The sequence below is a fragment of the Pygocentrus nattereri genome, chromosome 2, assembly GCF_015220715.1.
Source record: "Pygocentrus nattereri isolate fPygNat1 chromosome 2, fPygNat1.pri, whole genome shotgun sequence".
NCBI classification, from domain to species: Eukaryota; Metazoa; Chordata; class Actinopteri; order Characiformes; family Serrasalmidae; genus Pygocentrus; species Pygocentrus nattereri.
Window position 1 is genome coordinate 47,304,529 of NC_051212.1, and position 23,717 is coordinate 47,328,245.

General features: G+C 39.5%; 1 protein-coding gene across 3 annotated transcripts; it reads right to left on the reverse strand.

Annotated features, from left to right (window-relative positions):
- Positions 1-977: 977 nt before the first annotated feature.
- nos1apb (nitric oxide synthase 1 (neuronal) adaptor protein b) lies at positions 978-23,453 on the reverse strand. Of its 3 annotated transcripts, none has more exons than XM_037545113.1 (10): positions 23,044-23,453; positions 22,126-22,197; positions 19,004-19,096; positions 18,844-18,902; positions 15,217-15,325; positions 14,029-14,107; positions 11,191-11,288; positions 7,192-7,338; positions 5,660-5,825; positions 978-1,926 (listed from the first exon to the last, which is right to left on the reverse strand). In XM_037545113.1, exons 1-10 carry the CDS (start codon positions 23,146-23,148, stop codon positions 1,583-1,585), a joined length of 1,272 nt encoding a protein of 423 aa, XP_037401010.1. In that variant the 5' UTR covers positions 23,149-23,453; the 3' UTR covers positions 978-1,582. The 3 variants fall into 3 exon arrangements, with proteins under 3 accessions (XP_037401010.1, XP_037401012.1, XP_037401008.1); XM_037545115.1 differs by having other exon boundaries at positions 978-1,785; positions 11,191-11,291; XM_037545111.1 differs by having other exon boundaries at positions 11,191-11,291.
- Between the last annotated feature and the right edge of the window lie 264 nt (positions 23,454-23,717).

Here is a 23,717-nt window from a genome sequence, read left to right on the forward strand (position 1 = left end):
AGAAATAACACAAACATGCTGGAAAATTATGTTACAGGATGAGTTATTGCCAGAGGTGGGTAGGAACTAATTGTATTAACTCATGCACATGTACTCAAGCAAATATTTGACAGAGCTGTCATCTCTAGAATTGCCCAATTCCTTGCTAATCCCTTTTGTTTTTATCAGCATTTCAGATACTGTCTAAATGTTTGGTACTGAAGCTTGTAGTAGCTGCACTGCAGTTCAAGAACTTTTACTTGTAGTTGAGTAAAAGTTTGAGTTTTAGCTTTAGTGAGTCCACGAAAGTAACAATGCTTTTACTTGAGTATGCACTTCAGCTAGTTTATCCACCTCTGGCCACTGCCCACTCTCAATTTAAAAATATAAAAGAATAGGCAGTGCTGGTTATTTCACCCCAGGGACAACTGGCCTGTAGTTACAGAAAACAAGAAGGAGGAGGGAACTAGAAGATGAAAACACATAAGAGGCAAAGTAAAGCAATCCAGATATTTCCTGCTCTGCAGTCACTGTTTGTCGCTGTTACAGTGAGAATTTCCTCGGCTCCTGAAAGGGAAGCTACAGCTGGTCTAAGATGAAGTGTAGCGCAGCTTTGATTAATATTAATACTGGGAATCTTTCCCCATGGTAGCAAGCTGGCTTAAAATCAAGGTTTTAAATAGCTTTCTTCAGACATGGTGATATTAATTCATTTTCTTTATAGACCTTATTAGGGCAGGTTGGACATATTGAGTCAATACAGTACTGTGCAAAAAAGCAAAGACCACCTTTCATGTTTTTACCTTCTGGCCAAAATTGCCATTAAGGTATTAATTTTTCAGCATCAGCCACAAAAGAAAAAAGTTAAACTGTCATTTACTGTTAAACCAAATTCACAGTAAATGACAAAGAAACTTCAATGAACTAAAAATATCATTTTTTCAGTATTTAATTTGTCCACTTTCTCTTAGCGATGCAAGCTTTAAGTGCTGTGTGGGACAGTTTTGGTGGTCTCCAAGGTCTTCCAGGTGGTTGTTACGGAGTCTTATTTTCTCTGTAGCTTTTAATCATTTGAAATCCAGTTTTGGAAACTTGTTTTTTCACTTACTCTCTTTTGCTTTTTGTCTTCCTCATGCAAGGAGATCATCTTTAATCTCTTCAGAAATGTCTCCTGAAAAATGCTTTACTTGCACTTAACTTGACTGGAAATGAAAGTAATGAAGGGTGGTCTCTGACTTTTACAAAGCACTGTATGCTACATTTTTTCAGCCACATCACACAGATGCAGATAAAGCCAATTAAAGCGAAATGTCCAACGTGCATGTTTACAGTAAAGCGGTATATTTCCATGAAGTCCTGCATTTGTTCACACAGTGCGAGTACAGTAGATGTATGGCCATCTGAGATATGCTAAGCTTAAGTATATTCGTTATTTTGACTGCAGGAGTGTAATCGCTGAAGTTTTGTTAGGAGTCAGAGCTTATTCTGTGGTGGCTGTTGCATTTTCTGTTGCAGTCTATGATGACCAAGCATGCTGCCTTACGTTCCAAGGATAACAGTAGAGCCACCAGAGTTTATGTTTGTCTTGCTTTTTCCTTGTCTCTTACTGACCCCAGCTATCTCGATCATCGCTCTCATCAGTGTTGGACTCGTAGCCGGACGCTATGCCAGACTCTCTGAATCCAGGGGTCTCCAGAGTACTGAAGAATTGACCTCCTGTGGGAGACCCTTCAGCCAGCTGCTCTTCGTCGTGACCCTGGCCCGAGTCTCGGTCCTGCTCTTTTTTCTTCTCCTGTGTTGGAGGCCCTGGGAAGAAGCAGAATGAAGAATCGAGTTTGGCAAGGCCAGGCTCTCGGGGAACCATGACCTGTGGAGAGGATGTCCGGGGTGGGTCGGGCGAAATGTTGGCCCTTAGTGCGATCTCCAGCAGGCTGTCCTGAGATCCCACTGCAGGAGAGAGATCAGTCAGCGATATTCCACAAATTGATATTTATTTACATCACATTATTTAAGTATTTCTGAGCATCGTGAAACAATTTAACCCTCCTTGGTGACTTGGGACATATATACTGCCCTGAAATAGCTCTTCTAAAATAGTTTCTACTATCTCATTAAAGAGAAATTGTGTCTCAAGTGTAGATTCTAAGCTTTAATCCATACCACAGCTTTGTCTGTACATAGAAGTGGAGGTATTTTTTTATGATTTTCTTACTCAAATTTGATGGTGTGCATACAGACTTGTTTTGAAGAGAAAAAAAAAGAACCTCTATACAGCAAACTGAAGCAAAATGGATAGAAGTCAGAAATTCACACTCTAACGTGTTGTTACATATTGCAAACTCCTATTAGTTCCATAATCTAAATGTAATTCATCACGTAACTAGGCCTAATTACAGGGCTGTCAACGTTAAAATTGGGTTAGCACAAATTATTTGCTACATTTTTAAACAGCACTAATGTATTTTCCTAGTTTGATCCTTCTAACCATTCATAGTAGTGCAGAAGCTGCAATGTGCTATATGTTGCTATAACAGAATCCATTATTGCAGCCCTCTGATTTAAATACAGCTATTAAATGGCTTTTAAAGTGATAAGTAAACTATGTGGTAGACCTAAGGATAAATCAACAAGCAGCAAACTAACAAAAGCAACAGTAGAGTGGAAAGCTCCAGTTTCCACTACATCAAAAATCCACAAGCTGCATGAACAAGAACAAGAACCTACAATCACAGAGAAGCTGGAAGCTGGACTGACTATATATTATATGTTTGAACTGGGCGATATGGCAAAAATATAATTTTATGACTTCAAGAATTAATTTTATGACTTCAAGAATTCACTTTAAGAATTTCAGAATTCATGATATTTCATGATATTTATTTACATCTCATCTGTGCTCCATTAAAAAAAAAAAAAAACTACTATCAGAAACGATCAGAATTTTTATTCAATATATTTGGCACTATATCCAGTTAAATAGGGATCCAGAAAATTTTATTCTCTTTATAATATATACTATACATACATACATATATACATACTTACATACATTATATATATATATATATATATATATATATATATATATATATATATATATATATACATACACACACACACACACACACGTATCAAATGATGGAAAAATGTACCCTGAATAATATAACAAATATTGTCGCTGTACAATGAAATCCCCGAAATAGTAACTTTACTGGAGAGCGCAAAAATTCACACATTGCGTGTGTGTATATATATATATATATATATATATATATATATATATATATATATATATATAAAATTTGACAGCCCTAGTAATTTATAACCGTAAATCTAGCGTATAGCAAAACAACAATAAAAACTCTACACAGTTACAGTTAAAGGACAGAATCTGATTGCATTCCCCAGAAAGTAAGTCCTGTAATTTGCGACACTATGTTAGAAACCTTGGATTCTCAGATGAAGCATGAAGACATTTAGGCATTATATTGCAGTCTGTGAGTTCTGGCCAATGTTTAGTGCCATAAACCAACACTAATTACTGGAATATGGCCCACAACATGTTGCTGAAAGTATTTAGTGCTTTACTACCTTTTCCTGTAATTACATATGCTGCGTTTCTCCAGTTATAGACACAAAGCTACTTTTAGGAATGCAACTGGATGCCAGCTCTGTGATGAAGAAATGAGATCAACAGAAGAAGAAAGAGTGGAAGTACTGTGCAAAAGTCAGAGACCACATTTCATTTATTCAATTTCCAGTCCAAAGAGCCACTAAGTACAATTCATTCATTTTTTTTCCAGAAATTCAGGAGATTAGAGGTAAAATAATCCACTTATTCTCAGGACAATGCACTGACCATCCCAGAGTCCAGATCTCAGCATCACTGAATGTGGGATTGTTTGGATCATGAGAAGCAGAAAATGTAACCAACTTTTAAGACTGAACTTTCTAGGTGTGGAAACATCTCCCTTCAGATTTCTTTTAAAAACTTTTTAAAAAGAATGGAAGCTGTATTAAAGGTGAAGAGTGGACACTAAGGCCCAAGGCCTTTTCTTCTTTTCACTCTTTCTCCTTGTTTTCGTGTGTAAACTCACCCCTTGGTACTGTGCTACAAGCAGTAGTGACAGCAGAGGAGGGTAAAGTTCAGCTCCTCACTGCTGGGCTTCAGTTACATTTAGGGCATCATATGCTTTCAAAGAGGGGGGCAATTATTTATTATCACCCACCACTAATTCTTCAGTGATATGAAGCTGAGTTCAGATATTTGCCAACTTCTCATTGAAATTATTTAGTTCCAACTTAAATGACGCAGCAGTTACATTCTGGCACTTCAGACATCAACGCTGCTGGAAGTTTAGCTAGCTAGCTACCAAGACATTAGCATAGTGCTAGTCATTTTTTGTGCTTGTTATGAGGAAAAGGACCATATTACATCAGAACATTAAACATTAAACTAAGACAATACAGTGGCTATCGTAATTTAACAGCGACAATTCTCACGTTTGTGGGTTTCTTAGGTCTCTTGTTCAACCATCTCGCTATTTTTTTTATTCATAACACTCAGTTTGGAGTACGACTCTGAAAAACCTCCGTTTGGACGGCTATGTAGTCCTAACACTTCACCCTACATCTCCGTCTAAACAAGAATCAGGACACCTTAACCCTACACAGCAACGCACAAAACAGGGGTAAGGGCTCGTTGGTAGGGGCAGAGGGTGAAATGGTATTGGGCCTAAAAATGGTGAAATACTGAAAAAAGTTATATTTTATTAACTTATTGAGGCATTTGTGTAACTTCTCTGTATTATATATGTTTTCTCTTCTTTTTTTCTGACTCTGAAAAACGAATTTAATTAAATTCAGAACCATTAGCCAACTATGTCTGCACACAGAGGAATTAGACCTCTGCATTTAACCCATCCGTGCAGTGAAACACCCACATACATGCACACTAATGAACACACACACTAGAGGGCAGGGAGCACATTTGCCCAGGGTGGTGGGCAGTCCTATCCATGGTGCCTGGGGAACAGTTGGGGGTTGGGTGCCTTGCTCAAGGGCACTTCAGTCACGTACTGTCAGTCAAGTGGTGGTTGGGATAGTGTAGTGGTTAACACCTTTGCCTTCTATGCTGAAGACCAGGCAAGCACCCTACACTATACCAATAAGGGTCCTTGGGCAAGACTCCTAACACCACCTTGGCCTACCTGTGTAAAATGATCAAATTGTAAGTCGCTCTGGATAAGAGTGTCAGCAAAATGCCATAAATGTAAATGTAAACGTCAAGGGTATCGAACTTATGACCTTCCGGTCACAAGGACGGTTCCCTAACCTCTAGACCTTGACTGCCCCTCTGATAGCTTGGCAATGAAATAAATGAAGGGTGGCCTCTGACTTTTGATCAGTACTGTATACTGGCAGAAATGTAAACACCAGTTTATTCTTGTATTGTTGTGTATATGGATTACACTATACATACTAACAGTCCTGTCCTCAGGACAAACTGCACATGAACTCATTATTATTATTGTACTATTACTGTATCTTTTATGTATAATCTGTGTTTTGGTATATTGTTATGTCATAACCTACTGTATACAGACGGACAATACTGTGACATACAGCTGAACTCATATTGCTCCGCTCTAAAAGAAAATGAGAAAACGAGAGAGCTCACTGGAGGAGGTGGAGTGAGAGCGGAGCTCCAGCTCTTGGATGTGTTTGACCAGCAGGGAGAGGTGCTGCAGGAGCTCACTGTTCTGCTGCAGGAGCTGCTCCACCCGAACCTGCGCCTCTGCCCTCGCCCGCGACTCCACACTGAGCTGCTGCTGGAGCAGGACCGCCTGACAACAAGCAAACAACAATCAGTAACCATGCAGAAAGACCACCAACAACATTTAAAGCCCTTTTATCCAATACTAATATATACAATGCGGATTAATACAGAATAAACCAGACACACAAATATATTTTAGATGCCTTTTTCAATATTTCACATTTTGATCAAGGGCAATTCCACTAATCTTTCAACATTTCTGCATAGTTACATTGTTAAGATGTAAATAAAGTCATTCAGAGTTGTTTAATGTAAAATGCACGCTGCCGGATGACGGACGCATGGTTTTTACAATACTTTCCAAATCAGATTTTTACCTAAAACACTATTTTATAATCCATTCATGGTGGAAAGGTACATGCAGGGTGCTGGCTCAGATAAAACCTGTTCTTGAATTTTACCATCATCAACATTTCATATAAAAACTCAGAAGACACATGAAGGTTTACTGGTGGTTTTGTGTAAATAACTATGGTTCCTAAAACTTTACAGTAAAGAAATCTGAGTCGGTAGGTTTCTCTCCAATGAACCATTTCACATTAAACTACTCTGACTCTTTGTTTACGACTCAACAATGAAATAACGCAGAAAGTTCGAAAGATAGTGGAAGTCCTGTTTTAATGAGAAACAATATACTGCATATTGCAATATACAATATTTATATATCATTGTTTTATTTGTTGGTTTAAGATATGCATCAAAAACATACAAAAAACAAAACAAAAACAAAACAGACAAAAAAACAAATAATAAAACAAAAAAGCAATATACAATATTTATAGTCATTTATTAAGTTTTGATTAATGCTTTTGAAACACACACACACACACACACACACACACACACACACACACACACACATACATATATATATATATATATATATATATATATATATATATATATATATATATATATATATATATATACATACACACTATATAGGTACCATATTAAAAATACTACTTTACATATATTTATACATATAAAGTAGATTTTTTTTTAATATGGGACTTTTCTGATTTATTTATTTGCTGCATTTAGCATATTAGGGAAAAAAATAAGAAGTGTATTCTCAGTAGAGGATGTGTTAACTTTCAATTTTCACTTAGAAAACCAACGAAATGTCATTTGACTGAAATTTTGTTTTAGTGAGAACAGTGATTTTTAACTTCTGGATGGCGATTCCAAACTTTTGAATGTTAGTCTGAATCCGTGCAGCTTTTTGGATACAGAACAAAACACATCTCCGACGTCCATTGGTACAAAAGCTACAACAGGACCTCAAGATGATGCAGAAACAGGGACAAGCAGTAGATAAAGAAAGGCTTAAATGCCACGTCAGAGCGTATCTGTATGAATGGTGGTCCTGCCTGTGCTGACGCAGCCTGGTTCTTCTGCTCCTGCTGCTGGAGGTGTCTCTGCAGCAGCTGAACCTGATGGCTCACGGTCAGGGAGTCAGACAGAGGAGACGCCAGTCTGGACGGCTCTATTTCTAACAAGAGGTCTTCAGAGGCGACCTGGAGATGACAAGAGACGAAGTGAGTGTTCTGCCCCTCAAACGCTGCAAGAGAACAGCAGTTAAAAATGTGGAAATGTGAAAATGTAAAGGAGGTTCTTGCAAAACAAGACTACAGATCAAATTCAGATTATAATAAAATATCTCTACTACATACAAACACAAAAAAGGTATGGATTGAAAGTTTAAAAGTGGCTTTTTCAACGGAATTTTACTGCTTGTTTTATCTTGTCAAGTCTCAACAAAAATCTAACCACCACGGGAGCCACAATATTCCATGTCAATTTTATTGAAGTAACATTTCACCATCTTGGCTGTAAACATGTCTCAGTATGTGCTAATGTTCTACTATAGGATAAAAAAAAGCTCTGTGCAGGCCAGTCAAGTTGTTCCACACCAAACTTGCTCATCCATGTCTTTATGGACCTTGCTTTGTACACTCGTGTGCAGTTATGCTGGAAAAGGAAGGGGCCAAACTCCCCAAAGTTTTAGCACAAAGCTGGGAGCCTAAAATTGTCCAAAATCTCTTGGTGCTGAAGAGGAGAACTGGAACTAAGGGACCGAGCCAAACTCCTGAAAAACAACCCCACACCTTAATCCCCCCTCCACCAAACTTTACACCTGGCACAATGCAGTCAGACAAGTACCGTGCTCCTGGCAACCCCCAAACCCAGACTTGTCCATCGGATTGCCAGACAGAGAAGCGTGATTCGTCACTCCAGAGAACACGTCTCCACTGCTCTAGAGTCCAGTGGCGGCGCTTTACACCACTGCATTCCACGCTTTGCATTGCACTTGGTGATGTAAGGCTTGGATGCAGCTGCTCGGCCATGGAAACCCATTCCATGAAGCTCTCTACTCTGTTCTTCAGCCGATCTGAAGGTCACATGAAGTTTGGTGGTCTGTAGTAATTGACTCTGTAGAAAGTTGGTGACCTCTGTGCATCATGACTATGTGCCTCAGCATCCGCTGACCCCGCTCTGTCATTTTACATGGCCAACAACTTTGTGGCCGAGTCGCTGTTGTTCCCAATCACTTGCACTTTCTTGTAATACCACTCACAGTTGACTGTGGAACATTTAGTAGCGAGGAAAAACTGGACTTGCACAGGTGGCGTCTGATCACGGTACCACGCTGGAATTCACTGAGCTCCTGAGAGTGACCCATTCTTTCACAAATGATTGAAGAAGCAGTCTGCAGGCCTAGGGGCTCGGTTTTATACACCTGTGGCCATGGAAGTGATTGGAACACCTGAATTCAATGATTTGGATAAATGAGTGAATACATTGGAAATAAGTGAAGTGATACTTTTTTAATCCCACAAACGGGGAAATTTCACCTCCGCATTTAACCCATCCGTGAAGTGAAACACCACATACACACACTAGTGAACACATACACACTAGGGGGCAGTGATCACACTTGCCCGGAGTGGTGGGCAGCCCTATCCATGGTGCCCGAAGAGCAATTGGGGGTTAGGTGTCTTGCTCACGGACACCTCAGTCATTGACTGTTGGCACTGGGGATCGAACTGGCAACCTTCTGGTTACAGGGCCAGTTCCCTAACCTCCAGCCCACGACTGCCCAATTATAGTACATATAAACTTATAAACTTATAAAATTATAGTGTATATGAACTTCAATTGTCTATGAAAAAAATATATGGTTTTCAAATGTAGCCATGTAAGTTGAAATGCTGCAGCAAATGGACCAGATCTTTTATATGTTCATAGTACAACAGACTTCACATCAAAATGTGTGTCTTTTTGGTTTAATTATTACCCCTATTTTTTGGATGGGGCCTGGACGAGACAAAGTGTTTTTTTTGATCATTTATAAAGTTCACCTTCTTGGAATTCCATTGATAACTGATGTGTGCAGATTATGTGAAAATTCAGGAACTAGTTTGGGCTCAAACATTTTTGCGATTTTACATAATATGCAAATTACCTTGAAATTTATTGCGATTTTTAATATGGGCAAGACAGCTGTTTTGTGGGCCATACCTCATCAGGAGAAGAAAGAATTTTGTCTCTATGACATACAGTACATAATCGTACGAAGCTTTACTATTGCGCCACCATCAGGCCGATTGAGCTGAATTTTAGTGCCTGAGTAGCAGTAGTGACTACTACCTGTTGACCAAGTTTCATGTCTGTACAACTTATGGTTTAGTCTGCACGATTCGTTTTAGCAGAGAAAAGAAATTCATGCTTGGACCCCTAATAATAATAGCGAAGCATCCAGAAGAAATGTCGTTTTCTTTGTGAATGCGGCTCTATATCTGTTCCAGGGCAGGCAAATTAGAGTATTTCACTTTGACAAACATTATAAAAATATGAAAGCCTCATTGCGAAGTCTCTTTTAGACTCCTTGATACCTCAACAGCTCAGCTACAAGGAGGCGGTGACAGGGAGTCTGTGGGGATGTTTCCTATATTTTATTCATTATAGCCTTGCTGGAATGCTAAACATGCAAAATGTATGTCGTAGAATGTATTATTCATCACTTGCTGTAGGAAAAGAGATTTAAAACATTCGCTTGTGGTGTTTAAGTTTTTCAGGAGGAATTGACACCACTTATAAGTCTGAGCAGCGTGAACCTGCCACGGAAAGGCGAGATCATAAAGGTCTACTTATACTGGACGTGCCTTTGAAATGATATGCCTGACCCATGATTTTAAAGCCTACCATGCACAAAACAAACATGAATAAATTTAATAATGCAGCTTATTATCACTGTTTCCTATTTTTCCATGTCTTTTGTCTTACATAAGGGTCTACTACACTTTGGAGACCACATAAAACAGGGGGTGTCACACACTCACTCAAAATTCATGGGATGTCTACATGTGGTGGTTGGTTAGTGTAGTGGTTAACACCTTTGCCTTCTACACTGTAGACTGGGGTTCGATCCCTGACCAGGACAAGCACCCTACACTATACCAATAAGGGTCCTTGGGCAAGACTCCTAACACCACCTTGGCCTACCTGTGTAAAAATGATCAAATTGTAAGTCGCTCTGGATAAGAGCGTCAGCCAAATGCCATAAATGTAAATATGTTTCTCCATAATAAACAGCAGAGAAGTGAGGAATCCAAGCAACATCTTTTTGGTATTGATCCTACTGCCGAGAGCTATAAGAAAGGATTAAACAAGGATTATATATTCCTCGGATTTAAAGGAATACAGTCACATTTATACACATTTACTTTTAGAGTGTGTTAATATATGTAGTTCTGTTTTTTTTGGTCTGCACCAAAGAAAACACTGTTGCATTTAAGTTCTGGTTTGCTTAGTGTTCAAACTAACATATAGCTGCTGAACAAAACCTCATATCTCCAGAATTGTGACTTTACAGGAGAAGGAAAAAATATACTTTACTTTTAATGTAAGTCAATAGAACCAGACTTCGTATCAAGACATTTTGGGCTGTTTCTTCTTGAAAATTTCAACCACTACACAACTCAGTTCTAAGGGGCAAGATGACACTCAAACAAGTTGTTGGGGTAACAGTAAGACACAGGATTGGGCCTTAGAAGTCTACCTTGTAGACCATGTTTCTGTGGTGTCCGCATAAAGACTGACCTCAGGATTTCATGCCGGTTCAATAAGTCTAAACATGAAATCTTTCTTGACATCATCAGGTGTTTTGAATGTATGTCTACTGCACATGTATTAATGCACTTTGCCCTCCTTTTTGATAGCACACCTATTGAATCAGTTTCACTGCCAGTGATAACATAAAATAAACAAACACAAACAGTGCAAAACTGAGACAATGCTTTTTCCAAGGTAGCACATAGACGTGCACACTAAGAGAAATGCATATATCTACTCGGGTTGCACAATACCTTTGCATCCTTCTTCTGGACTGACTCCTCGGCGATGATGTCAGAGGGTGGAGTCTTCTCCTCCTCACCTCTTTCCTCCTCTCCCTTCACTAACCAAGCTGCTAATGCGAAAGAATCAAACAGGCTTAAAAAGGCAATTCCCCTGTAAATAAAATGTACTAATCTGTATATTGGCAGCAGTTTGCTGATAGGACATTATGGCTTTCAAATTTAAGACGGTGAACAAGTTAAATGAGGTCACATCAAATGTATCTGACCTTCCGAATTAAAGCAAATTTTTATCCTCACAAACATTAAATGTTATATTTCAGCATAACGCTCATCCAGGTGGATTTTGCCACAATTTCTACATTTCATAGATACTTATGTATCTGCTACAGCAGGTATTTACAAGAAAAATAACAGTATCAGCATGTGACCACAGTTGCCATCGTTGTGCATCCATATGAAAACCACAAAATCTTTTAATGGAATCGAGGCTGGTGGGTCATAATCAAACCCAGTAGACAAAAGAAACAGAAATTAGCTTGGCTTAACTAGTTACATGATGGAAATACATTCATGGGACGCATTTTGGTGGGTTTCCTCTTGTTTAGATGTCACCATCATTTTCATGGCCAGACAAAAGATCTGTAGATGTCTTATTGCATTGTTGAAGTCCTCTATTGCATAGAATTCCACCCCTGCGGCTTGTAGAGACATACTTTACTCTTTTGTTTTGGTCTGCTAATGACCAGTGCTCTCATTGACTGTCTTAGTAGAGGGGACCCTTGTGCGGTAGTCGAGAGCTCCACCATGGTTGTTGCAGAGCTCAGTACAGTGGACCATATACAGGTATGTACCTGCAAAGCACGTCATTACACAGACACCTTGCAGAGACCCTGTAATTGGCTTTGAAAGAAACGTTTGTTTAGGTGTTAGCCCTAAGCCTAGTAATAGGGACCTGCCTGTTAAAGCTAACGGTGGTTAATATTAACATTTTATAGCCGCACGTGTGACGTATTCCTTACAGTTTGGATGTTGCAGCTTGCATGTTGTATCCTTCAGTAAAGATTTAAAGTGAATAACTGTAGTCTAAACAAACTAAATGCCCAACTTGCTGTAGTGAGGACAGAGTATGATGTAATACACCCAGCCTGTTAACATCAGTGAAAAAGAGTCTACTCAGTCAGTCACTAACATAGAAATGTAGTGTTAGCCATGTGACATTACATTGCTGCTTTAGACTGTCCTGTCCATCAGAGAAAGAGAAACAGCAGCTGTGATGGTGAAAGTATGAGAGCTGGGAGAGTTGGGCATATTTGTCAGAGTAGGGGAGAGAACGTTTGCTTGATGTGATGCAGGATCGAGAAGCAAACCCTGAAGAATCACACGCCTTTTGGTGGAAGGGAAATAAGCCAAAATGGCACAGACAACACATTTCACTTTTTCTCACATATCAGGAACAACAACAAGTACTGCATATGTGACTTGGCAGTTTTGTTTACTATGTTTTCTTTAAGTTTTCCCTTTATCTTAAGTGAGCTGCAAAAAAGTCTTCAGGGAAACGTGTGTCACGAGAAAAAAAATCTAGATTTTTACATTGAGTTTTAGACTCTACATTTAAGCTTTAACAGCACAATTCAAATTTAAAGCTACACTGTGTAAGTTTTGGGGATTTGGAGACCTCTCTGGTAGAAATGTGTAACTGCACGCAACATGTGGAAGAACATTTTGTGACGTGGGCTGCGCTTCAGACCCCTTCCCCAAGCGGATGAATCTGGTGATTGTGAGTGCACTCGAGTGCACATACAGAACACACACATATGTGTACACATTCATATGGTTTTGTTTCATGTGTTATGTACGATGCTAATATTTAAGTCATCTGATGTTTGTTGTATGTCATTAATATGTTATTTAGGTGGAGGCTTTATTTAAGCCTATTAGGTTTTTTGCCTCTCACTGTAAATGGTACAAATACAGCCATTTTATTTACTAACCAAAACCACACTGAACCTACAAGATGTCTATTTTGACTTATCGTGCCCAGCCTGTATCCCACCACTGTGAGTGGACTAAAACAAATGTATCAAAATATGATTTAGACGCAATAGATTTCTAACCTTTCCGTGTAATAACTTTCTGTGAGGGAGCTTTTAGAGATATTAAACTCCTCAGGCTCCTATCACCACCACTGTGAACAATTTTGACTTGGTAAGTTCCTCTAGAACAGAGCACCGAATGATTTTGAATGATTTTGTTGACATTTAATTATGCAGAAACTTCCGTTCCCCTTTAAGATGTTTTAAAAAGAGGCCAGCACATTTTAGTGTTTTCTAGCACTAACACGCCCACTTCTACTTGTTGCCCTGCCTTGTTCTATCCTTACATTTCTCTGTTTCAGCCTTTATTTTCTTGGTCCATTTTCTTTTGTTTATGTCAGTCACGCGCTTTTGTTGTTGTTTTGGTCTTTGTCTCCTCCCTGGTCCTGCCTTCTTGTTATCTGTCTCACCTGTCTGTTGTATGTAGTCCCAGGTGTTTCTGGTCTGTTTTATGTGTATTTCTACCCCTGCTTAAGTGCTTTGTGTTGGCTCTGTGTTTTGTTCTCTCAGGTTTTCATTCTAGTTTCATCATATCCTTCTGTTTTTGTTTTTCTTTATGTTTTTCTGTAGCGTTCTGTCTTTGTTTTGACCCTTTTGTGCCAAGTTTTTTTTTATAGCCTTTTTTTTTTTTTAAAACACAAGGCTTGCATTTGTATCTTGCCTCTTCATCTCTCACAATGTTACATTCACCATGAACCTGTGCTTTTCACAGTGAATAAACCTGAATCAGTTACACCGGTAAATGTGCACTCACCATCGACAGAATCCAGACTTTGTTTATGGCAAACCTCAAATGCCTGGCCAATCGTCCGCACTATCCTCATAGCCTGACTCTGGCACATAAAATAAAAGGAAAAGCATGAATATTTATGAGCAACAACAGCTAATACAAATGCATTAAGCAGGGATAATCAAAGTTTCAGTTAAAAACTATTACTATTGATAGGTGAATTAGTCAATGATCTTAAATTATCATAAGGCAACTGTGAAGGAGAGAGCGAGCGAGTGAGCGAGAGAGAGAGAGAAAGAGAGAGAGAGAGAGAGAGAGAGAGAGAGAGAGAGAAAGAGAAAGAGAAAGAGAAAGAGAGAGAGAGAGAGAGAGAGAGAGAGAGAAAGAGAAAGAGAGAGAGAGAGAGAGAGAGAGAGAGAAAGAGAAAGAGAGAGAAAGAGAAAGAGAAAGAGAAAGAGAGAGAGAGAGAGAGAGAGAGAGAGAGAGAGAAAGAGAGAGAGAGAGAGAGAGAGAGAGAGAAAGAGAAAGAGAAAGAGAGAGAGAGAGAGAGAGAGAGAGAGAGAGAGAGAGAGAGAGTAAATTACATTTGTGAGTCCTATCTACAATAACAGTGCTGTCACTGTGATGGATTAGTTCATTTCAGAGCAGATGGGCTTGGTGGTATGAATCAACGTCCATTACCAAACAGACTCTTACAGACCACAGGACACCAACAGCATGATCAGGATGTTTCTTTGTCTTGAGCATCAGTTGTCCCACAACATTATATCAGCGAAATCACTCAGGTGCTATATAATAAACGACCATGTCATTTTTCTAAAGTGCCAAAAATGCATACATTTAATACCAAAAGCAAGGTAAAAAATATACAACAATACAGATAGACAAAATATTTAAAACTACACAATTGCTCAATTTCTTAAAACTACATCTGCTTTGGCTTCTAATTCTGAAGACAGAACCACTTTAGCCAATACTTCGACTGTGTTGACATACACAGAGGTCCAAAAATCAATACAGCCTTGGCATGGTCAATAAAAAGATTAAACAAACCTCTACCAAACTCATTAGTATTCCAATCCAATCAGTCACCACTTCCAGCCTCTTCCATATCCATACAAAATGACTGGGAAACCCCTTTCAGATGATTTTGGATGGATGAACCCATCAGCAACTCATCTCAGTTGTAAACAAAAAAGGCCGGCAACTGACCTTTCTCTTGGATTTGAAGACGTTGCAGCGGAACACATTATTCTTCTTATCTCTTGCGATATAACTGAATATTTTCAGGTCTTGGGAATCATGAGAAACGTAGAATATTCTGTAAGGAAGAAAATATATTACATCAGTACAGATCACCAATGACGATGAAATAAGATGACATGTCTTTTGAATGATTGGCTATTCAGTGACTTAGAATGTGACTTAGAATGCTTGGCCTTCTAACCTGACTAATAAATCATGTACTCTGAGAAGAGAATGAGAAGACATCTACATGCTAAGCAGAAAATAAGACATACACACACACACACACATTTTATATATATATATATATATATATATATATATATATATATATATATATATATATATATATATATATATATATATATACACACACTATACTTCCAAAAGTATTCACCCACCCATCCAAATAATTAAATTCAGGTGTTCCAATAACTTCCATGACCACAGGTGTATAAAGCCAAGCCCCTCGGCCTGCAGACTGCTTCTACACACATTAGTGAAAGAATGGGTCGCTCTCAGGAGCTCAGTGAGTTCCAGCGTGGTACCAGTCCAGTTGTGAGATTTCCTCACTACTAAATATTCCACAATCAACTGTCAGTGGTATTATAACAAAGTGGAAACGATTGGGAACAACAGCAACTCAGCCATGAAGTGTTTGGCCACGTACAATGATGTGCGGGGTCAGTGGATGCTGAGGGGCATAGTGCACAGAGGTCACCAACTTTCTGCAGAGTCAAATGCTACAGACCTCCAAACTTCATGTGGCCTTTAGATTAGCTCAAGAACAGCGCAGAGAGCTTCAGGGAATGGGTTTCCATGGCTGAGCAGCTGCATCCAAGCCTTATATCACCAAGCGCCGTGCAAAGCATTGAATGCAGTGGTGTAAAGTGACGCCACTGGACTCTAGAGCAGTGGAGACGTGTTCTCTAGAGTGACCAATCCTCTGGAAATCCGATGGACGAGTCTGGGTTTGGCGGTTGCTAGGAGAACGGTACTTGTTTGACTGTATTGTGCCAAGTGTAAAGTTTGGTGGAGGGGGGATTATGGTGTGGGGTCGTTTTTCAGGAGCTGGCCTCAGCCCCTTAGTTCCAGTGAAAGGAACTCTTAATGCTTCAGCACCAAGAAATTTTGGACAATTTCATGCTTCCAACTTTGTGGGAACAGTTTGGGGACAGCCCCTTCCTGTTCCAACATGTCTGTGCACCAGTGCACAAAGCAGGTCCATAAAGACATGGATGAGCGAGTTTGGTGTGGAAGAACTTGACTGGCCTGAACCCAACAGAACACCTTTGGGATGAATTAGAGTGCAGACTGTGAGCCAGGCCTTCTTGTCCAGCATCAGTATCTGACCTCACAAATGTGCTTCTGGAAGAACGGTTAAAAATTCCCATAAACACACTCCTAAACCTTGTGGAAAGCCTTCCCAGAAGAGCTGAAGCTGTTATAGCTGCAAAGGGTGGGCCGACATCATATTAAACCCTATGGATTAAGAATGGGATCTCACTCAATTTCATATGCATGTGAAGGCAGACGAGCAAATACTTTTGGAAACATAGTGTGTGCGTGTATATATATGTGTGTGCTAACACATGCAGTTACTTATGGAATTGTTTAAAAATAGACAATCTGTAACTGAATTTAAATAGTGGGTCGACAATGAAGGATTAGAACTGCTAAATGGACCCAAGTCTTCACCATCAAACAGTTATCTTCTATTGTGTGTTTCTGAGACTTGAATTGAAATATTAAAGTATGGCGCGGATTTTTCCAAGACACAGTTCCACCATAAACACTTGGTCACAACAAAGAAGCAGAACCTGAAGAGCTTTTCTGATATATACAACATTTTAATTGAGATAGGTTAAATATTTTATCTCAGCATCTGTGCACATTATCATTATCAATGTTATTGAAAATGGCATAACTATAAGAAATATATAAAAAAATGTTTTGCATTTTGTTGCCATATGGCAACTAGGGATCTACCTTGTATCTACAGTTATAGTCCATTTTATCAGCTCCACTGACCATAGAGGAGCACTTTGTATTCCTACTTTTACAAGCTGTAGTCTCCTTCTCTGCAGAAATATTTAGCCCGTTTTGAAGCCTATATGACTTCTTAGACCTTCAATACCAGTGCATAATAAATTCTGTGATCCTTTAAACCTTCTCAAGCTGTTTACACTCAATGATCATCTAAGCGGCTGACTGAGGATCTGAACCTAAGGATAATTCAATCTTACAAAGTAAGAGAGGACTGTAAAAGATATCTAAATATCTCCATAGTTGCTCCATAAACAGATTTCACTGCCTGAAATGGCATTATGAAATGGATGAAGAGAACTGCTGCAGTTAATACAAGATCTGGACAGGTATGGTTATGCATCTTGCCAGGCATGCAAAGCAAAAGCCCCAAATCACTGCCAAAGACCTTCAGGCACCACTCTGTACTAGGGAGCCAACCTTCTGCCTACTGCTCCATTGTGAAGTGATGTTGAACAAACGTCATCTACATGGAAGGGTCATCAGAAGTAACCTTAACTGTGATCTTATCACTAAAGTCAACATCTCAATTATGCAAAACAACATCTGATAAAACAAAAATGAACCATTTGGCCACCAGAAGGTATGTATGGAGAAAAAAAGAGCAGCATTTGATGAAAAGAACATCTTGTCAACTGTCGGTGGGTTGAGGGTGGATCTTCTATGCTTATAGCACAGGAAATGTAGTGGGAAAGAGAGGGTAAAGGGTCCTACCACATATCAACAAATTCTAAAGTCTAATGTCCCACCGTCAGTGAAGAAACTTAAGAGGAAAAAATGTTGGATTTTACAACAAAACAATGATCCAAACACACATTGCAGAATCTACCATGAACAACTTTCAGAAACAAAAGATGAAGCTTTTAGAATGTCCCTCAGTATCCCCGGACTTAGATAATGTGTCGTTGAATATTAGCTGGTGTTGACCTACAATCAACAAAATGTGTAATTTGACAATGAGTGTCCACACTTTTGCATACCACTTTAATGAACCTTAAACCTTCAGTTTCCAAGTTTTTGCTGCTAAACCGCAACGCCATGCAGTAAAGGGTTACGATCTGATATAAGAAGGTCTGATTAAGCACTGAAGTGACTGTCTGTGTCTGTCTGTCTGCCCTGTGATGGACTGGCGACCTGTCCAGGGTGTATCCTGCCTTCTGCCCGAAGACTGCTGGGATAGGCTCCAGCACCCCCCCGCGACCCTGACGGAGAAGCGCTTTAGAAGATGGATGGATGGATGGATGATTAAGCACTGAGCAGATACTCAGTCTCACAATTGGGCTGATATCAGTAGAAGATAAAAGAAAGTTCTGTAACAAATCTGCACTGAAATGTCACCAAATTGTCACAGTTGCAATGTGAACACCGGGCATAACCGTTCTAAGATTTTGTTCTTTTATTCCTTTTATTTTCAAGTGTAAATAAAAATCAAGTTCAATCAAACTGAATCCAAGTAGACAGTTTGCCTCAGAATCTGTCTGCCAGGTTGTAACTGTCTGAAGTCATAAATTATTGATCAGTCAGCGTTATCAGTAAAGCACTTCTTACCTGTAAATGGGGTCTTGGGCCAGTGTTACCTGACCTTCGTCCCAGCTGTATGCATTTTTCTGCAAACATTCAGCATTAAAATGAATTAGCGGATAGATCTAAACATATTTTTACTTTTCTTTGAGGCAGTAAGGTATGAGAACGTCCCAGAGGCTTGTACCTTTTTCTTCTTCCGCAACACCACTTTGACACCATCCACTGCTATGACAAGGCTGACTTTGGTCTTCTTGATGTTTTTCACCTTAAACTCATACTGGAAAAGAGAAAAACGTTGAAATATTTAATAAAACATTGAAATAAAGAAGGTTTACACATCCTTACACTGCATATTTCAGATACACCAAAACTACAGCTGCTATGACTGGTATAGACTAGAAGACTAGACTTCAAACAGAAAAAATAAAGACGACATGTACCCACAAGAATCCGTGTTGCTTTTGGGAGACGTGCTGACTGCACTAGAAGATACGAACTCTCTCATAATCAAAGAACAAGAAATAAACAAGAAATCCACAGAGCTGGGTTGAAACGGAAGTGAGAGATCACAACACAGCAGTTCGTTGAGCCCTGGTGGTTTGAGGGGACTCGACAGCTCAGCTGCTTTCATCTCTCTCGTTGATTAGCACTAACGTCCCTAGTGGACATCCCTAGCTTTCGGCAACAGTGGCCAAAACAACGTCCCCCCCCACCACCCATTTTTATTCTTTATTTTCAGCACCTCTTAAATGACTCTCTCCATATTGCTCAAATGTGATAAAACCAGGCATGCCTGTTATGAAGTAGGAGGGCACTTGCTCTCGGAGCGAAACTGGTGCATTGCTGCTGTCATAAATCTAAACCTGTGCCCTGGAGCAAGTCCAAAGATGAAGGCCTTGTTTAGCAGCGCCACTGAAAGAAAAGCTCTGTGCTGGAGGACGTGTTCTTCAAAATCTGCTCCCATGGTGATAAAGGAACTGCAAAGAATTATAAATTAAACAAGTGATCAAGGAACCCGTCATCCTCTCTTTGGAGTGTTTCAGAAGAACCTAACAAAGAGAAGAGGATCTACCTTGTATCTACAGTTATAGTCCATTTTATCAGCTCCACTGACCATAGAGGAGCACTTTGTATTCCTACTTTTACAAGCTGTAGTCTCCTTCTCTGCAGAAATATTTAGCCCGTTTTGAAGCCTATATGACTTCTTAGACCTTCAATACCAGTGCATAATAAATTCTGTGATCCTTTAAACCTTCTCAAGCTGTTCACACTCAATGATCATCTAAGCGGCTGACTGAGGATCTGAAACTAAGGATAATTCAATCTTACAAAATAAGAGAAGACTGTAAAAGATATCTAAACATCTCCATAGTTGCTCCATAAACATGGAGACAGTTTTCACTGCCTGAAATGGCATTATGAAATGGATGAAGAGATCTGCTGCAGTCAATACAAGATCTGGTATGCATCTTGCCAGGCATGCAAAGCAAAACCCCCAAATCACTGCCAAAGACCTTCAGGCACCACTCTGTAAATAAGTGATCGAGGAACCCGTCGTCTTCTCTTCAGAGTGTTTCAGAAGAACCTGACAAGGAGACATCATCTGTCTCACTGACATATCGAACACTGAATCCAAAGTCATTCGAGTAAAAAGGTCACAAGTAATCGGGCAGATTTTTTGGCACAATACAATGTGATCTTTCTGAATTGTGGATTGGCCCTTAATAAATCTTGCTTATCGTCACATATGCGTCCACCTCATCATCGCTCCCAAACGTTGCAGTAAGATTTTTGGCTTTCAGCAGTAAATTGTACGCATATAGAAATATGTTTATAATCATAAAGCACATTTTTGAGGGGCCTTTTACAAAAAAAAACCCAAAATGTACATTTATTTAATGCAGTTACTGAATAATTTGCCTTATGATTTATTTGGGCATGTCAAATCAGATGGAAAAAACTAAATTAATTAATTAATTAAATTAATTAAAATATATCCACGACTGTACTTGCTCCCTGAGCTATTTAAGTTCTTTTAAAGACTATGCATACAGTTGTCTGCTCTGTCCTGCTTTGTTCTGTCCAGCCACCTGTACTTTTTGTCTTTTACTTTTTCTTATTAAGTTGGCTTGAAATAATCTTCATAATCTTATTATTATTCTACGCTCAAAAAATAAAATGTTTCTCCTCCCAGTTTTCAAGCTAGAGCCAAGAAACTGGAGGACTGTAGATCCTATACCTGATTAGGTTGCACTTTTCTGAGAGATCCGACACTGAATTTAAGGTGCACCTGCATTTAAGTTTGCACTGAATTTAAGGTGGAACTTCTGTTAACATAGCACTAAATTTAAGGCGGCACAGAATTTAAAGTGGAACTGCAATTGACATAGCACTAAATTTAAGGTGGCACAGAATTTAAGGTGGACCTTCTTTTAAGGTGGCACTGCACTTAACATAGCCATAAATTTAAGGTGGCACAGAAAGTAATATGGAACAGCAATTAACCTCACAATGAATTTAAAGTGGCACAGAATTTAAGGTGGAACTACATTTATGGTAGCACCATTTTAACAGCCATTGACAGTTATTAGCTGGATTTTTCAAGCCAACTTAAAGTTCGTTCACAAACTTTCCCTCTCTAGCTTGATTTGTTTTCATCTGCATGTAACTTTCTTTTGTTGGACTTATTGTGCAGTTCTGTAGATTCAGTGGTGGTGCTTACCTTACGCCTGTTCTTTTTTCCTTGTTCAAATTGGTGCATTTTTCAGTTTAGTAGCATTTTGATCCATTTGAAATCCATTTTGATTGATTTGAAAGTTTATATTCATTATAAATGTAATTTATTACTAAATTTACAACCAATGAATATTATTGGATAACGACTATTTGTAAGTGCTATGTTCTGTTGACTTATAAGAATGTCTTATAACGATGACCAACATTTTATAAGAATTAGTTCATATTTACTAACTTCTTTATTAATTATGCACTTCTAAAATGAAATGTTATAATTAATAAATATTACTTCCTAATACTAAATATTTATTTTGGTTATGGTAGGTATTTTTATAAGGACTTCCTACGACCAACAGCCACGGCTGCAGAGCTTTATGCTTGACTTTATACACCAGAAAAATGTGGCTGAACTCAGTAATAAAGAAGGGTGTCCAAATTTTGGCCATATTGTGTAAAACGAATGCCTAAATGACTCTCATGTATTTATTTGTTTGATTATTCATGAATTTATCAATGTATCAATCATTCGATAGTCTATTTACATGGTCTTATTCTATGGCTTCCACTCACCCTTATCCTCCTCATGGCTGCGAGGATCTCCAGCCTGCTTTTGGGTCTAACAACGTCCAAACTGCCCACAAACTGAATGGAAACACATCGAAAGTTATTCACAAATTTGTCTCCATTTCTCACACCTATAAACCATAACATTGTTTCTACGCTCACTGTCCATCTTATCAGCTCCACTTACTGTATAGCTGCACTTTGAGGTTCTACAGTTACAGACTGTAGTCCATCTGCTTCTCTGATACTTTGTTACCCTGTTCTTCAGTGGTCAGGACCCCCATAGGCCCTCACAGAGCAGGTACTATTTGGGCGGTGGATCATTCTCAGCACTGCAGTAACACTGACATGGTGGTGGTGTATTAGTGTGTGTTCCACTGGTCTGAGTGGATCAGACACAGCAGTGCTGCTGGAATGAGAACCAAAAATATGACCACGGATGAAGGACTAGAGGATGACCAACACAAACTGTGCAGCAGCAGATGAGCTCCTGTCTCTGCCATTACATCTACAAGGTGGACCGACAAGGTAGGAGTGTCTAATAGAGTGGACAGTGAGTGGACACAGTGTTTAACGATCCACCACCTCAATAACACCTGCTCTGTGGCGGTCCTGGGGGGGCGTCCTGACCGCTGAAGATCAGGGTAACAAAGTATGCAGAGAAACAGACGGACTACGGTCTGTAATTGTGATCCGATATGGTCAGTGGAGCTGATAAAATGGACAATGAGTGCAGAAGCAAGGAGGTGGTTTTATTGTTATGGCTGGTCAGCGTTTGTACGTCCAGCTGTGCTGAAATAAAAGAAAGCAACAGGTTATCTGGGCTACATGACACAATAAACCATCCATCAATGAATTCCCACTTCTACTCACATATACTGCCCTTTTTCACAGGTTCCCACTAAACACATCACTCCCACTCACCTTCACATCAAACGTGATTCCATACTGGAAGATGTCGTCGTTGTCCACTGGCACCCTCGGGTCCAGCGTGTCGTCCACAAGATTGTACTTCGTTTTCTCAGGCATTTTGCGGATTTAGCTCGAAGCCGTGGCCTCCTGAAGTCAATTTAAATAAACGCAAGCCCTGAACGGGACATGGCACCTCAGGAAAACAATTTTCAAACCGGTGTTTTCATGGGCACCCCTGTCGTTGGCCAAGGACTGTGACTCTTCACACAGAAAAATCCTCATAAACTCGACATAATTCGGCTAAGTTACTTCAGAGAGGTGTACTGAGGCGAAAACGTCTCCTAAATGTTCGACTAGTTTCAATAAAATCTGAAAACATGACGCTAAAGGTGCAGCTGTCTTGTCAGCAGTGAATGAGGAGGCAGATGTGCAATGTATTTGTTATGTTTTACGCCTCTATTCCGGTAAGTCCCGCCCTCTCTGCGCTGCGATTGGTTACTCGGACTCCGTGACTAGCGCTACGATTGGCTAGAGGCTCATACTCGTATCGTAGCATAGGACATCAGCCAATCGTGGAGCAGGAAAGCAGAAACGGACGGAATACGGGTGGAGTAAAATAACGCGGTTGGTGCAGACTGCTCAGAGTTCGAGAAGCTTGTGTGAGCCCTCGCTGGAGACTTGTACAC